This window comes from Octodon degus, unplaced genomic scaffold (genome assembly GCF_000260255.1).
Source record: "Octodon degus isolate 3935 unplaced genomic scaffold, OctDeg1.0 scaffold00010, whole genome shotgun sequence".
NCBI classification, from domain to species: Eukaryota; Metazoa; Chordata; class Mammalia; order Rodentia; family Octodontidae; genus Octodon; species Octodon degus.
In genome coordinates this window covers 9,346,902-9,363,656 of record NW_004524586.1, presented here as the reverse complement: position 1 = coordinate 9,363,656, position 16,755 = coordinate 9,346,902, and the positions used below count along the sequence as shown (strand labels likewise).

Genomic DNA, 16,755 nt, shown 5'->3' with positions numbered 1-16,755 from the left:
GGAGGAAGGAGGGAGAGGGAGAAGAAAGAAGAGGAGGAGGGAGGGAGGGAGGGAGGGGAAAGAAAAGAGACAGCAGGGTTTGGTGGCTTACACCTGTAATCTCAGTACTTGGCAGACTGAGGCAGGAGGCTCGTCCTCAGTTTGAGGCCAGCCTGACCAACAGAATTCAAGGCCAGCCTGAACTACACAGCAAAATTCCCTCTCTCAAAATGACACAGTATAGGAAGAAAAGAGAAAATGGAAGATTCATCCTGCACAGAGGATGGACCAGCACAGATGCAGGAAGACAGCAGAACGGACAGATCGCAGTGGCTGTCAAGTTATGGCCACCATACTCAACCCTCTCAGATCCGGCCCCTGGGAAGCTGCCCTGCGCATGCATCCCGACTGTGCCAGACAGGTCACAGCCTGTCCTTGGGCCTCTGTTCCTGGTCTCTACAATGGACAGCTTCTCCAGCCAGCCTCCTGTACACTCCTCCCTGGTAAACCCCATGGCTGTGGCTCTCTCTGGGTCACCGGGTGGCTCTGTGCCTTCAGTCCCTAAGCTTTTGCCCACTGGGTAAGGAGTGTTCGAGTCACCCAACTCTCCCTCCAGACTTGGGGTGATGAGTCTTCACACTACCCCCCGTGGGCTGGGAGGTGACGCCTCCAGAAAAGTGTATTTCACCTTTCATTCCCCGGTGGCTCAGGACCTCAAGCACCTTTTCATGTGCTTGTTGGGCATTTAGGTATCTTAACTGGTGAAGAAACTTCTCAAACCTTTTCCCCATTTTCACTGATTTTTAATTCCTCCTGGAGTTCTATATACATGAAAAACGCTGCTCCACAGCTGGTTATGCATTTTCTTAACAATGTTTCTCATGAACAGAAGTTGCCAATTGGCTGACAGTTGCTTGTCAGTTTTTCATCTCTACCTACACCTTTTCTGTGGAACACCAAAAACCCTCTCCCTTCACCACATTGTGATAACGTCTCCTGTATTTTTCCACAAATGGGCTGGGGGTTGAATGTTTCCTTTTAGGCCTATCTATGAATTACCCATACCAAGCCTGTGTACAGGGTAGGCTGAGTCAAGTTCTTCAGCACTGTCCAAAGGTGTGCTCTTTCCTCGTCACGTTGTTGGATGGCTTCAAGGACAATCACTGCACTGTGTGACTGAGCCATGCTGCACCCTCCTGTATGAATGAGGATCTAGCGTGGACTCCTCTTAAATGACTGCATTTTTTTCTGAGTTTCTTGTTTGCTTGTTGCTGCTATTGGTTTTCGTTTTTGTGTTATTTTCGACAGTCCTTCCTCTTGGGCCACACTGTCCTGATAGTTGTGGCTCTTTAGTAAGTCTTTGGTCAGATGAGGTGAGGTGTCAAGTGGCTCTGGGTATTCCACACCAGTGCCATTCCCATGCACATCTCAGAGCAGATTTTTCAACCTTTACAAAAAGCTAATCTGCTGGGATTATGATTGGGATTACACTTTTCACGCCATTTTAAAATATTTTCATTTTATTTTCCAATGGTTTTCTGTTACTATATGAATATAAAATTGATATCTATATATTAACGTTACTACTTTCCGGAAGTCACTTCCTAACGCTAATAGTTGTAGATTCTACAGACTAGTTCATGTAAGCAGTCGTGTTATCTGCAGACAAAAATATGCTTACGTCACCTGTTATCTGGTATAAGTTTTCCATAAATGCATTTTACAAGCTGAGGAAATTCCCTTCCGTTTCTAGCTTAGGTTTCTTACGATGAGAATGTACAAAAGTTAGCTCTGCCCGAGCCTGTGGGTCGACCATCCGTGTTCTCCTCGCTGGGTTCGTATGTTGAGCTATGTTCACTGATTTCTGTGAACCCCAAACTGGCTTTGCATCTTTTAGCTCAATCAAGCCAGAATGTCAGCCCTTCCCGAGGAGCTCCTCGTCCTCATTTGCTGGTGGCTCATAAGAGTAATAGGGCCGTGGTCATGAGGGGCCGTGCAATGTAACTTTGTTTCACTGTCTCTGTTTGGTTTTGATTTTGAGATCAAACCCTTGCTAGCCTTGCAAAGAAATTAGGAGATGCCGCCCCTTTTCAGAGCCCTATGAGAGTGGCGTTATTCCTTTTGCGGATACTTAGTCAAACTTCTCAGCCTATTAAATGTTTCTAGATATTGAATCAATTTTTATTAGACACTAGATACTAAGATTTTCCTTTTTAAAATTTTTATGTATTTGGTACAGGCTCTCACTACACAGGCCGGACTCGTCGTGATCCTCCTGTTGCAGCCTCCCAGTGTGGGGATTACAGGCCTGCACCACCACGCCTGGACTTGGTGGTCAGCTCGGTGTGCCCAGGGTGGGGCTGGCGCAGCATGTGGCACTGGGGATCGAACCTGGGTCTCTGCATTTGTTAGGCAGGCACTTAGACTACTGAGCTATTTCCCGGGGCCTGGACACCAAGATTTTCTGGGCCAGGGAGATGGCTCAGTAGAATAAGCGCTTCCCTGGCAAGCACAAGGGCCTGAGTTCAATCCTCAGTTCCAAAAAAAAAAAAAAAAAAATCAGTTGTTTATTATAACATTTTATTATGTTTTAATATCCATCAGGTATATAACATTAGCTCCTATAGTAGGGGTCTACAGGGTCTCACTACATAGATCAGACTTACGTGATCCACCTGTGTTCAGCCTCCCAAGATCTGGGATTACAGGCGCACCTCGGGGACAGGGCCAGCATGGCATGCGGGGGATCGAACCCCTGCTGCTGCATTTGCTTAAGCAGGCGCTTTAGTCCACTGAGCTATTTGGCCGGCCCTGACTCCCATTTCTTAATACTGGTCATTTGTCTTCTATCTTTTTTCTTACTCAGTCTAGGTAAGAGATTTTGGGGTTTTCCTTGTTTTGTTTTTTTCATGGAACCATCCTTCAGAGTTTTTCTCTTATCTTTATCATCTTCTTCTGCCCACTTTGGGGCTAATTTGATCTTGTACTTTTCTATCTTGTTAAACTGGAATCTTATGCCACTAAATTTTAGACCTTTTCTTTTTTTCCAATGCAAGCCTTTAAAGTTACAAATGTCCCTATATGCCCTGCTATTATAACTGTATCCCAAAAATTCTGGTATGTTGTATTTTCTTAATCATTCTATTTATAATTATTTCAGAATCCATTCGTGATTTCTCCTTTGATCCAGGAATTCTTAACAAGTCTGTTGTTAATTCTACAAAGATTTGTGCTTTCCTTACTGTTCTTGTTGCTCAGTTCCTTTTCAATTTGGTTGCAGTCAGCATATACTCTGCATGATGTTAAGTCTTTGGAATTTTTCCAAGACTCACTCCGTAGCATATCACGTCATCTGCCACGGTGAATGAGCCACTTGTGCTTGACAAGTGTGTGGAGCCCACTGCTGCGTGTGAAGATCTACAGCAATTAGGTGAAGTCACTTACATTTTTGATGTCTTCTCTTCCTTTTGCTTACCTGTCCTATAACCAGCGAATCAAGCAGGCTTAGGGCCACCAGTTGTGATTTTGGAATCATCCTCTTCTCCTTCATCTTGTTGACTTCAGGCATTTGGAGCCCTTCTCACGGTCCGCCCTGACAAGCACTGCAATCATGAGAGAATGCCACCCTTCTCCCAGTACCACAAAACCCACTTTATCTGGTGGTCATGTGACTGTACCAGCCATTTGGGGCTTTTTCCATCCATTCTGTATCTTCATATTTAAAGTGCTCCCATTGTGGGCCCCACCCAGGTGGGTCTTCCCCTGCCTCCATTCTGACAATCTCTATCTTTGAACTGGATCTTTTAATCTGTTTAAACTTAAAAGAATTTTGGTTTGAATTAGGTCTCCATTTTACTCTCTATTTTCTATTTTTCTTAAGAATAGGAAGTATCTACTAGAGAGAGAAAGAAAGCTTTGGTTCAAAAGAAACAAGGAGTCCCGAGTAGGTAGCCGGGGACTCTACTTCTATATAGCAAAACCACAAGGTGAGACTAATCTAAGGTAGAACAGAGCTGCAATCAACCAATAAGATCAGAAATATTTTCTATTTTTAACCTCTTTCATTCTTGATTTTTTTTTATTCCTCCTTTTCTTCCTTCTTTTGTATTGTTTAATATTTTTGTTTTTATCTATAGCTTCTTTCTATTAATGTCTTGCAGACTTTAGGGATTCAAGTCCACAGCCTTTTTGTAATCCATGTAGAGTGTGACATCACTACCTCTTGTACAGGAAGCCCTAACTTAGGGCCATGCCCCTGCTACCTTTTGTGCCATGTTATATGTCACCCCTATATAAATTATAAGCTCTACAAGGTGACATTAAAATTCTCTCTTTAAACCATTGTATGTATTTTTAGTTGTGTATATTAGTATTACAAAATGGCGGAGCTGATGTGGGGAAGTTGGTAACGTGTCTCGACCTTCTTCAGTCCCATTACCGCCTCTTCTTTTATTCCCATCTATCTCATTCCCTGTCTCCAACAATCTGCTTTTTGGTTTCTTATCAGCTCTCCTTTATTTTATTCATTTATTAAGTTTCTCCCGAAAGAGGGAGAAACATGCCGTTTTTATCTTTCCAAGTCTATCTAATTTCACTTCACGTGATAGTTTCTATTATTTTGAAGAAATTAAGAGAAAACAAAATTCTCAGTTACCCAGTAATTAACATTTCTATTCCTTCAGGTGATCCAAGCTTCCCCTAGGTACCACATCCCTCCGACTAGGGCACTGCATAAAACATTTCTTGAAGCACAGTTGGGCTAAGGGCAGATTGTCAGCTACATTTTTGTCAGGAAATGTCTTTATTTCACCCCACTCTTCTTAGGCCATTTCTTCAGCTACAGAATCCCAGGAGGAAAAGATTCCCTGGGGGCCTCCTGCGCCTAGCCTTTCACTGTGAGGGCCCATTGCTGTGCTTGTGGGAATACCACAGCCTGCTCTCCAGGTGTATGAGAGTCTGCAGCAGAGTGGCCCCATCTCATAAATGGGCCCCACAGTGGCCCTGACACTGTCACCCATGGTGAGGCAGGGGTACCTCTGGGTGCCCTGGTGTCAGCACCACTGTGCTCTCAGCCCCATACCTAAGGCACACCAGCTCTGGGCTGGGTACATCTGGCATTTGATCACCCCTGGTAAAGTCTTCCCAACTCTGGTGGGGATAAGTGCTGTCCCTCCAGGGCACTGGCCCAAGGGGGAACAACTTGTCTCAGGAGCTACAGAGGGCTGGATGGGTCCAAATTCCCCACCTGAGATGTTTGGGTCACTGGCCAGCGCTGGCCCAGAGAGGCTGACCCAGAGAGGGAAAAAGTTTAACCTGAGTTCTGGCTGAGGACAAATCCAGAAGGAACCAAACTGAATCACCAGCACCTGGCCTAAGGGATCTAGGGGACCTCACTCAGTGTCTCCGACAACCTTTCTTCATCAGCGACGTGCTCGCTCTCCCTCTCTGTGCCTCTCTCACCTCCACAAGGATCTGTGTAACGTCTCTGGCTCAGTCTGCAGCAGACTGGAGCTGCCACGGGCTCACGCCTCCCACAGGCACCAGCCAGCCCAGCAGGCAGCTGCGAAGCCAGGACTCCTCCACCAGACTTGTGCTTCTCTGTGCTGAGGGGCGGCTTGGCCCAGGACCCCTCAGCCATCTCTCTCAGGAAGTGGGAAGACACCAGCGGACTCAGGTATTCCCAAGGAGTCAATGCCTTCTGCTTTCTGGCAGGTTTTACCTCATCAGTGGAGGCATCCCGTTCATCATCTGTGGGGTTACAGCTGCCACAAACATCAGTAATTACGGGATTGAAGATGAGGACACAGCCTAGTGAGTACTAAGCACGAGCCACCCACAGGACGCTAGAGGTGGAGGCTGGAGCTCCGGGCTCACGCCACACCCGGGGTGGGCAGGACCCCCGCAGGCCGCGTCTGATGCTGGGTGGGGGAAGCTAGTCTCCACAAGCAACCAGTGGTGTTAACTTGGATCAGTGACTTTCCCCAGTATGCCCCTGGTGAGAAAAGCGTAGCAAGTCCTGGGCCCTGAGTCCTGGGCCTAGGGGGTACTCAGATCTATGGCTCCTCCCCTTCCCCTGGGTACGTAGAGCTGTCTCCTCCCTACGGACTGCTTCCTGTTAAATCTCTTTGGTTGGGCACAGAAGGCCATTGGTTTTCTCTAACAAGGAAAGCCTTCCAGATAATGGTTCAGCTGCAGCCCGGAGGTCAGCTGAGAATGTTCACTCCACCCTCGGGCAGGAACCGATGCGCAGCACCTCACCCCTGCCCACGCTCAGGGCTCTGCTCAGGTTCTCCTCGCACTCACCCGCCACACCCACCTTCTCCGGGTGGCCCAGAACCCTCAGCCTGCCACTCAAGTCCCGCCCCCTTCCCCCCCCCACCTGTCCATCCTCTTCACCCCACCCCCAGCCCCACCCCTCACTTGTGCTTGCTTCTGCTTGTTTTCGGTCCTAGTCACTTTCCCATCACTTCCTCTGACCTCCCCAGCCTGCAAGGCTGAGGGCAGGCCCTAAGTGGCTATTCTGTGACGTCTGAGCTCCATGCTTGCTCCAGGCTGCCCCCATTAGCCAACGCCCACACTTCTCCACTGGGCCGTCTCAGATGCTCTGGCTTCTTCCTTTTTCCACATGTTTCCTTCCCACAAAATTAATCCAGCACATTATAGAACCCCTCTCTAGTCTGCCCAGCCAGGCCCGCACTGACTGGCGTCTCCCTGCAGCTGCTGGATGGCCTGGGAGCCCAGCCTGGGTGCGTTTTATGGGCCGGCCGCCTTCATCGCCCTGGTCACCTGCGTGTACTTCCTTGGCACCTACATCCAGCTTCGGCGTCACCCCGAGCGCAGGTATGAGCTCCGAGAGCGCACAGAAGAGCAGCAGCGGCTGGCGGTACCGGAGGGAGGCCACTGCCACGGGGTGCGGCCTGGCACCCCAACTGCCTGCGACGCCCTGGTGGCCTCCCAGCTGCAGAATGAGCACTCGTTCAAGGCCCAGCTGCGGGCTGCTGCCTTCACGCTGTTCCTGTTCACGGCCACGTGGACCTTCGGGGCACTGGCCGTGTCTCAGGGCCACTTCCTGGACATGATCTTCAGCTGTCTATACGGCGCCTTCTGTGTGACCCTGGGGCTCTTTGTGCTCATCCATCACTGCGCCAAACGGGAGGACGTGTGGCAGTGCTGGTGGTCGTGCTGCCCATCCCGTGGGGACACCTCTACCACCAAGCCCAGCACCCACCCTGCCCTCGACGCCAATGGGGACATACTGGGGCACACCTGCCTGCAGGACTCACCAGGCCCTGGCAACCCAAGGGGTTTCAGCCACCCGCCTCCTGGCCACTGCAAGATGACCAACCTGCAGGCTGCCCAGGGCCATGTCAGCTGCCTCTCGCCAGCCACTCCCTGCTGTGCCAAGATGCACTGCGAGCAGCTGATGGAGGAGGAGGCCCACGTGCACATGCCAGAGGAGGACGCCTTCCACAACCCAAGCCTGCACAGGTGCCTCAAGGGCAGAACTAAGCCTCACTACTTCAGCCGGCACCAGGCAGCTGCTGCTGAGCACGAGTACGCCTACCACATCCCCTCCAGCCTAGACGGCAGCCCCCACAGCTCACACACAGACAGTCCGCCCAGCTCGCTCGAGGGCCCCATGGGGGTGCACACGCTGGCCTGCTGTGCCCAAGGTGACCCCTTCCCTATGGTCAGCCAGCCTGAGTGCAGTGACACCAGTCCTGCGCTCTACGGCTGCCCCCCAAGGCTGCCTCCAGGCCCCGCCCATTTGGAGATGCTCCGGAGGACACAGTCCCTGCCATTTGGTGGCCCCAGCCAGAATGGGATGCTAAAGAGCACTATTCAAGAAGGCCTATCCTTCAGCACCGATGGGACAGGCAACATTCGAACAGGGCCCTGGAAAAATGAAACTACTGTGTAATAGGGACAGGAACACATCACCCTCACCAGTGCCACCGTGTCCCTGGAGGAGCTTCAGAGCGAAGAGGAGAACCGCTTGCCACACGAGGTTGGCATGGAGGCTCACCAAAGTAACTCACATCTTGGAGCTGTCCCCTTTGTTCTGGAAGATCCCAGAAGGAAAAATGCTTTGGGCCACACCTGCCTCTGTTAGTCCCAAAGTAGACTGTCCACATACTGTCACCAGATTTCTGTTCATAGCGTCCCATTGCCAGGGCAGCCCAGGAACATAGTACAGAATTCTATCAAAGAAGCCACCCCAGAACCCAGCACAGAGCCCGGCATCCATGCTGTATTGCTGGGTGGTGATCCAGGCAACCTTGCCAGAGGCTCCATCTTATGTTTCCTGGTGTTGTGTGCGTGTGTGTGTGTGTGTATGTGTGTGTGTGTGTGTGTGTGTTAAGAGTTTATTCCAGGAGCCATAGTGGTCAATCATAAAGAGCATTGGCCCACTGGGATGTTTCTACAGGTCCCTTCCAGTGTCCTTGTGTCTGTGTCACACCAGCAGCCTCCCCTGGCACTTCCGCCATCTCACCTAACCCCAACCCCTAACAACCCAAGAGCACCTGGGATGCTGGGGATGGGCCCCCCATACTGCCTCTGGAACTGTGGGCAAGGAAAGCAGCCGTGACCACCAGCCTTGCGAAGGCTGCACACAGCCTCCTGAGGGCCCACGCGGACACCCAAACCTTCATAATGAAGACTCCATTTCCAGAGCCAGCCACGGGTAGGATTAGACTGGATTCTGCTCCATCGCGGGCACTTCTCCACTCCACAAAGAAGAGGAGCTGACTGCTATGTGGTAGTTATCAGAGACAAAATTTCTGTGTTTCATTTTCATCTGGGCACAAAGCCCCAATTCAAAGGACAGCTGTGATAACAAGGAGCCTTTTGTGAAAACAAGTAGCCCCAGCAAGAGTCCCCCCTGAAGCTGGAGCACCTGTGTTCAGAGGGGTCTGCCTATGGGACTGTGCACAGGCAGCCTTCCCTCTGTCCTCCCAGGCTGTGGCACATGTGTACCCACATATACACATACATGTACACAAGCACATGTGCATACACCACACACTTGAACACACATGCATTCACACAGTGTGCACACCACAAACATGCACACGTACACACAGGTACATGCACCTATACTGCAAAGTGCACAAGCACACCTGTAGGACAGGCGTATGAGTGTATGCACATAATACAAAACACACATGCATACCTGTATGTATCTACCTGTGCAACATGCATTTGCACACATAGTGCAGTGTATACCCACATGCACCTGCACACATGTGTATACGCATTTACACATGTGCTCACATGTGTGTTTTCTATCCAACCCGACCCCTGGGTTTTCATTGCAGATACTCATGTCAGCATCAGGATCAGTGTCACTGTGACTCATCAGTGTGCTCTGCTTTGGGGCAGGTGGCTTTGCCAGGAGCAGAACCTTCCCAAGCACGCCTCAGAAGAGAGCGTGAGGCACGGTGCAGCACCTTGAGGTGGGCGCCCTCTTCAGTGCTGCAGTGGAAAGTGCCATCCGGAGCCCAGTGCTCAGTATCTGAGTGAGGAGCGCCAGCCCTGCCACTTACAAATGCATCTGTGACATCAGAATTAACTGCAGCTCACCACACCCAGCACAGACCCCATGTGTCCTTCCAGGTCAACCAAGAGACAACCAGCGACCTCTGGGTGTTTTAAGCTCCTGTCACTGTCCAGGCTTGTCACCTGCTTCCGTAGCTGATGCACACAGAACCCAGCGCTGTGCTGTGTGCGCACTGTAGACGCAGACCGTCCAGATGAAAATACAGTATTTTGCATTGTTGGTCCTTGGTGAGGCTGGTCAATAGCATCCTGTGTGCGTTTCTTGCCCTTGACAGGGGACAGTGGCCCGAGTGGGGCTGGGACCGCACCCAGACTGCTCCCTTGGGCTGCGGCCCCTCCCGTCCTTTCTGCCCTCCATGCCCCTGGCAGAACAAAGAGGGCACCTCATCATTCAACCAAAGAAATTCAGCATTAAATATTGAACCTCACTGTGTTTCGATACTGATTTGGCCTTGTGAGTCCACTTGAGACCAGTGTCGTGACACATCCTCCGTGTGTGTCCTGTCTGGGGAACACAAAGAGTCACAGCACAGCTGCCTGGAGGAACCCTCCACACCGAGCCAGCCTGCACAGGACCTGGGTGAGGAAAGCGGGCCCCAGCATGTTGTCTCAAGTGGTTTTTTGTGTCCCTTCCTTTTGTGAGTGTCCATGTGGATACGCATGTGGGTATGCTGCCTGCATGTGTGTGTTGTGTCTCTGTGGGTTGTGTGTGGGTCCTATGGCTAGGAAAACGTATGCTTGTGAGGACGTGTGTGTGCCTATGTTTGGGCGTGAATGTGTTTGTGAGGTTGCTGCACGTGTGCACATGTGAATGTGCATGGGCGCACCCGCACTCTCAAAAGAAGTAGTACAGAAAGGCATCCCCACCTCTGCGCACAGGCGCAAGCTCACGGAGGCCGCATCTCTACCACACAGGGAAGCTGGGATGAGTTTTATGGCCTGAAGTATAAAGGAAAGTGAAAGTCGCCCATGCCACAGCACACAGGTGGGTCAGAACAGGCCCCCCGGGGGTAATTCTAGCTAAGGAGGCCCCAGAAGTAAGCCACAAGACAGCTGCTGTCTGTCCAGGGAAGTTGCCTTGTAGCTCTAGACAGGTTGGAGGTCCGCTCACCCAGGTGCCCGAGCTGGTTAGACAGACTAAGAGCATCTCTCTGGCCCCTCACTCCTCTGTGGAGCCCTCTGCAGCAGAGGAGCAGCGCTAAGTAAGTTTCTCCCCTCCTTTTTTTTTTTTTTTTTTTTTTTTTTTTTTTTTTGTGGAACTGGGGATTGAACTCAGACCCTTGCGTTTGCCAGGGAAGCGCTGATTCTACTGAACCATCTCCCCGGCCCCTGTGGAGCCCTCTGAATGAGTCGACCCTGTGAGAGTTTCAGGTAGCTGAGAGGCTCCTGGCACCTCTAGTAAGGAGGCGGGTGATAACCTGCTCCCTGAGACTCTAAGAGATGCAAGTCCAGGGCACTTCCAGGCCCCTGAGAACAGTCAGCTCAGAGGACTGACCCATGTACCTGAGGGTGCGGGCAGAGAAGCAGCCTCAAGGTAAGACCTGCATACATTCTTCTGCATAGGCAGCTGCACTGGGGCTTCTGAGCTGCTCTGGGCTCTGGTGTCCCTGGAAATGGAGGCAGCTGCAGTAAGCTGGTCCCACCTGTCCTTGAGACTTTTGTGTGTCTGGGTGGATACTGCCAGGTCCTGCATGGTCCTGAGCCTGGAGCAAGAGGTCTGTGATGGCCCTGAGGATTGCTGAGCCCTCCCCGAGACCTCCAGCACCCCCTCCCATTACACTTCCTCCACCTTGGCTATCGCTAGGTGTTGCACTTGAGTCTGAAGGCCTCAGTAACACTTGGCCTTCGCGGATCCTTGTCAGACTGAAATGTTGCTTGTTATGGTCACAGCCAAAATCTGTTCTACAGCTTTTGAGTTAGCGATGGCAGTGCCTCAGGCCATGCTGGAAGCTAGTTTACATCTGCAGGAGTCAGCTATGCCGTGAAAGGCAGGGACAAGGTAGGAGGAAGAAGGACGGGCACCAGACACATGGTGCAGGGCAGAGGCAGGGCCCTGACTGGGATCTGGAGGGGCCATCCAGGTGCAATTGGCAGAGGAGCCAAGTTGGAAGGTTTCAAGGCAAAACCTGAGCAGTCACCTGAATCCCCTGAGTCACTCAAAAGAGTGGGGAGAAATGGAGCACAGAGGCTGGGCATGAGGGAGAGGTCCATCCCTGGACCACTGCTAGAGGACCCTCTTTCTGACTGTCAGGTCAGGTTTTGGGGGGTCAGCACCAGAATGACTATGCCAGTGCAGGCCCCACCAGGCTGGCTCCTGTGGGCCCAGAAGGAAGGGGTGCTCAAAGAGGCAGGGATCCCCATGGGCGGCGCCCACTGCTTGTGGCGAAAAGCCAGAGCTTACTGGGTTTTGAGGCCAATGGCCTCAGTATAGGTGCACCTGCCCCACAGTCAGCCCTCCAACGCCCAGGGCAGAGGGTACAGTCAGCCTCCCCAGGCTGTGCGTCACATTCACAGATGCTCCAGTGCACAACACTACAGCATCCCAGAACCAGGCTGGTGCTGGCCAACTTGTCATTGTGTGTCTCACATATGTCCCGGTGCCAGGGGGCCCCAGGTTATCCCCATCTCCTCAGGACGAAAAATGGGTGTTGAGAGCAGCATTGGTAAGAGGACACCCTTAAATTATTTTAACTCAAAGTATTTTAACTCTGCATAAATGTCAACACCATCACAACTTAACAACAACACAGTCCTTTCTTCACAATTTAAGCTCTGCGACTCTAGCATAGCCCTTTTGGGGGGAACCCTGCTGGGTAGGACTGTGCTAATCAGCTTTCCATCCCTATAACAAAATGTCTGAGACAATAAACTTATAACATTGGAAGGCCCAGTTTGGTGTACTGGGTTGTAGAGCTTCTAGTCCACAGTCTGAGGCCCATTGCTCTGGGTGTCTGCTGAGGGGGCCAAAGCAGTGATGGGGAGAACATGGCAGAGCTAACTGCTTGTATAATGAGCCAGGAAGCAAAGGGCTTGTGACTCGCAATCCCCCGGTGTGACCCCAGGCCAAAGGACCTCCCTTCCCATGAGGCCCTTTCTCAAGGTCCATAACAACTCCAAGTTCTTCCATGTGTCCCTTTAGGGGACACACATCCAAACTGCAGCCAAGGCATTGCAGCTGGGGCACCAGAGCTCAGGCCCTTCCTGACCACAGGGGTCACCAACCTGTCTTCAGAGCAGAATCCCCTGCCTGGGTGTAAAGATGGGAAGTTAACGAGACCCACGGTGAGTAGTCATGGTCAGCACGTGCAAGGTGGTGCCACTCCTCAGCTCATGCTGAGAGCCATCAGCACTTTGCTGTCTGGGGCAAGGCAGACAGTAAAAACTCACAGTGAAGGCCACAGGAAGTGTGTGTCGCATCGGTCATGTTGGACCGTGTAGCTGCATCATGGGGAGCTGAAGTCTGTTGGTTTAAACCATGTCTCCACAATCTACACCTCTGGAGGAGGCCCAGTGCAAGATGCTGGTGTTGGATGGCTGCCTGGGCCAGGGTCTTTGACCTCATTGCCTGGTCCACAGATTCAGTGGCTCAGTGGAACAGGAGCAGTGGCTTGCACCAGAGGAGGACAGTTAAAAATCTATCCCTTGACACTTGTTATAGCATGGAAGGAGAGAATTTTTCAAGATCACTGTCATAGACACAGGGCCTGCAGTGGGGGAGGAGACTGGGCCCAACTTTGAACACATGCAGCCAGACAGAAGTCAGGTCCCACCCTGGTGCCCAGAATTCAGCACAGAGGTTCAAGGGCCGGTACGCCTCCCAGTGGAACTCACCTCCTCCCATAGGTGCGGGGATCTAGGAGCAAATGAAGAAGCAAAGTAGCTCTGACTTCAGCTTCAGTCTAACGTAACCAGGATGAAGATAAACAAAACTGGCAAAAGGCAGATGCCTGCAGTAATGATGTGGTGAGCTGATGACATGTTACAAGGCTTTAAGTGCCCTTGAGAAGTCCTCATGAGCTCGGAAGAGATGGAGGTTGCAGCAGTAGAGGTGCCTGTTGTTCCCCCAGTGGATCTAGCAGTGGGGCCTGAGAAGTGAGACCCCTTAAGAACAGGTGTAGCCCGTGCCAAGTGTTTAGGGCCTCTTCAGGTGGAGGCATGCTGCCATATGTGCCCTCCTCCTCTGTCGCTCCACTGCTGCCCACCAGCAGCCTCCCTGCCCCCATCACCTCCCCAGCACATCTGTCTGCCCTTCCAGTAGCATCAGCTCCAGCCCCACTCCCTGCTCCCCAGTGGCTTCTCTGTTTTGCCAAGTAAAATAGAGGATCGGGGAGGGCTGACCTGGGCTGCAAAGGGCACTTGCCCTTGGGAATGGATGAGTCCTGTCTCATAGAGAAGCAACAGCCTCATGGTGCAGTCACAAGTCAAACCTACCAAGCTGTACACTTGAGCAACTTGCAACATATCGCAAGTCCCTTGTGCCTCAACAGTTCTAGGAGACAACTTGACACAGCAGCAAGAAGCAAGGCACAAGGGCCAGCCAGATAGCAGACTAAAGCACTTGCTTAGGCAGACGCAGGGACCGGGGTTTGATCCCCCAAATGCTATGCCAGTCCCGCCCCCAGGGCATGCTAAAATGACAACTGAGACTGGGCATAGTGACTTGTGCCTTTAATCCCAGCACTTGGGAGGCTGAAAATAGGAAGATCACTATGAGTCCAATCTGTGTAGTGAGACCCTGTAGATCCTGTGCTAAATACATTTTTTTTAAAAGCAAAGGACAGGACAAAGAAGGGTGAGCCTGAGGTGCCATGCCTATCACCTTCAGTCTCAGCTTCCTGGGGCACTGGGAGCAGTGACAGACCTGTTGACATTTCTTAAGCAAAATGGTCACCTTGGAAGTAGAATCAAGACTCAAGACTATTTTGTGAGCATGCCTCAGGCATGCTCAGTGTATCCTGGTACTGAGGCCCCGCGGTGACAGAACAGCCCTCACATTGCTGTGTCTGTCCATCTCCATCACTGCCCTTGAAAGCAGGCTGATCAGCCTAGCAGACCTTCTGATTTAGAGGTCCCTTCCTTCCAAGGGGCCTCCACATGGACAGAGAGGAGGGCAGTAGGGGAAGAGGGCCAGCAGACCCCGTAGAAACTCCTGTGGCCAGACTGATAAAGCTATCTTGGCACCAACCACTGGGGGGAACTGGAAGCCAGGCAGGTACTTCTTAGCTGCTTCAGTTACAGAGACCAAGGAGATGGAGCTGGCAGAAGCCGGCTGTAGCTGGGAGCTCCTGGAAGGAGAAGCCCATGAGGTGGCCAGCCCAGGACCTGCTGGAAGGATCACTCAGGAAGAGTCCAGGACCTGAGCCTCCTTTAGAGGTTCCTCCCAGCAGACTCAGGGAGGGCCCCAGAAGGCCACAGAGCAGGACTGGGTTAGGACCCAGACCCTGCACGGGGTGCCAAGGAATTACCCTGAGGCTGAAAGGACCAAGCAAGGCCCAGGCCCCCAAGGAAGGCAGAGAACACATATAACCTCGTCCAGCAGTGGCTGAGTGAGGGGATAACCTCTGGCCAGGATTTGAAGGAATTTGCAGGGGACCCAGGTGACCTGGGCAGGGCAGGACTCTAGTACTCAGAAGTAGGAATAGGCTTGAATCCCACTGCTGTTCAGGCAGGGAACCAGAGCAGCCAAGTATCCCGTGTCCAGGCGCAGCTCCACCACCTGCCATGCAGGCTCCACACAGCTCTTGAACACTTCCCCGCACCCTCCTAGCCCTTCTTGGGCATAACATCAGTGAGAACCAGGAAGCCATCTACAAGGAGACCCCCTAGGCCCATGTCTCCCTCTCTCTGGCGGCCGGGATTCCTGAAGCCCAGCTCACCCAGAGCCAGCTCTGATGGACAGCAGCCATGAACCATACTCAGTGTCCTGGAGCCCCTGAACTATGCACCCACTCCAAAACGTTCCCGCGCATAGAAAACAGCCACAGGCCAGAACCTGCACAAGAGGAAGACACTCGCTGAACTGGCTATAAAGGAGAAGCACAGTCAGCGTACACCATGAGGTGCAATGACATGGGCCCTCAGGAGGCTGCACCACGGCCACAGCTGATTCTCCTGGCCCTGCTCGCCCCTCTGTGTCTTGAGCAGGCCAGCAGACGTACAGTAGGCACTCAATAAATCTGTTGAGTTGGACATGAAGACCGAATATTCTGTGTGGCACAGCCCTGAAGTGACCGTCCTGACATTAGCCAGCTCCTCATATCTTCTGCATCACAGTCAGAAAGCTTCAAATAAAGCCCTGAGGAAGAGCTTCCTCAGACACCTGGGATAAATGATAGATTAAACTCCTAAAACACAAAACAAAACTATTCTCGGGTGTGGCACTGAAATTCTCGGAAGAAGCCATGTGAGTCTGCAGACTGACTTTGGCTGAGTAGCACACGGTGACTGTACAGAGGTAGAATGGTGTAGGGTGAGAGCGAAAATCAGCTTGGGCTGCTTTCGTCCCTCTAACTGCCATTTACATACAACCTTTGTATCTATTCTGACATTCCTCTGACTCGGTAAACTTGGTCTGAATGGATCGCTCAGCTTAGCAGACCTCTGGCCTCTGGCGACCCTAAGGCTAAGAACCCTATAAGATAAATAGGAAAGAAATAGGAAAGATTTCCCTCTCTGCTATAGCCTGCCTACCCAATGTTCCTACAAAAGTCTTTGGTAAATGCATTAATCTATGACTTTCTTTTGTTCTGTGATCATAAAATCTCATGTAACCTCTCCCACATTGGAACATATTATTCAGGGTGACCTGAATCTAGATTCTTCAGCCACGTTCACTCACCCTTGGCTCAAAATAATCTTATTTCATTTGGAGAAAGAGCTGCGTTTTGTGACACTGTGCTGAGAAGCAATGATTTGTGGCAGCCAGGTAAGCTGGAAGGCCCAGCCTTGGTCCCCTGAGCTCAGAATAGAAGTTGCCAAATCCATGTCCTGAAGCAATTTTGCAGACGCTGGAAAGGGCCCTGAAATTCAGAGTTTTCAGGAAAGGAAAAAAACCCATAAAATTTGAGGCAAAGAGGAGATAGGGTCCCCAAAACATCAGAGGCCTGTGTGCCCTGCTAGCTCCCTCTGGCTGCCTGGAGGTTCCAAGACTCCACAGTCCTGGTTTCCATAGTTGGCTTGAGATCAATGCCATGTAAAAGAAAAAAAAAAAAAAAA

General features: G+C 51.5%; 1 protein-coding gene across 1 annotated transcript in view; it reads left to right on the top strand.

Moving 5' to 3' along the window:
* Adgra1 (adhesion G protein-coupled receptor A1) overlaps positions 1–7,956 on the top strand; it is a 32,011-nt gene extending 24,055 nt beyond the window's left edge. The window contains exons 4-5 of the mRNA XM_012513493.2: positions 5,692–5,790; positions 6,697–7,956. Coding sequence (XP_012368947.1) covers positions 5,692–5,790; positions 6,697–7,900 — 1,303 coding nt within the window. The 3' untranslated portion in view covers positions 7,901–7,956. The remainder of the gene's footprint in view (positions 1–5,691; positions 5,791–6,696) is intronic.
* The last annotated feature ends 8,799 nt before the right edge of the window (positions 7,957–16,755 follow it).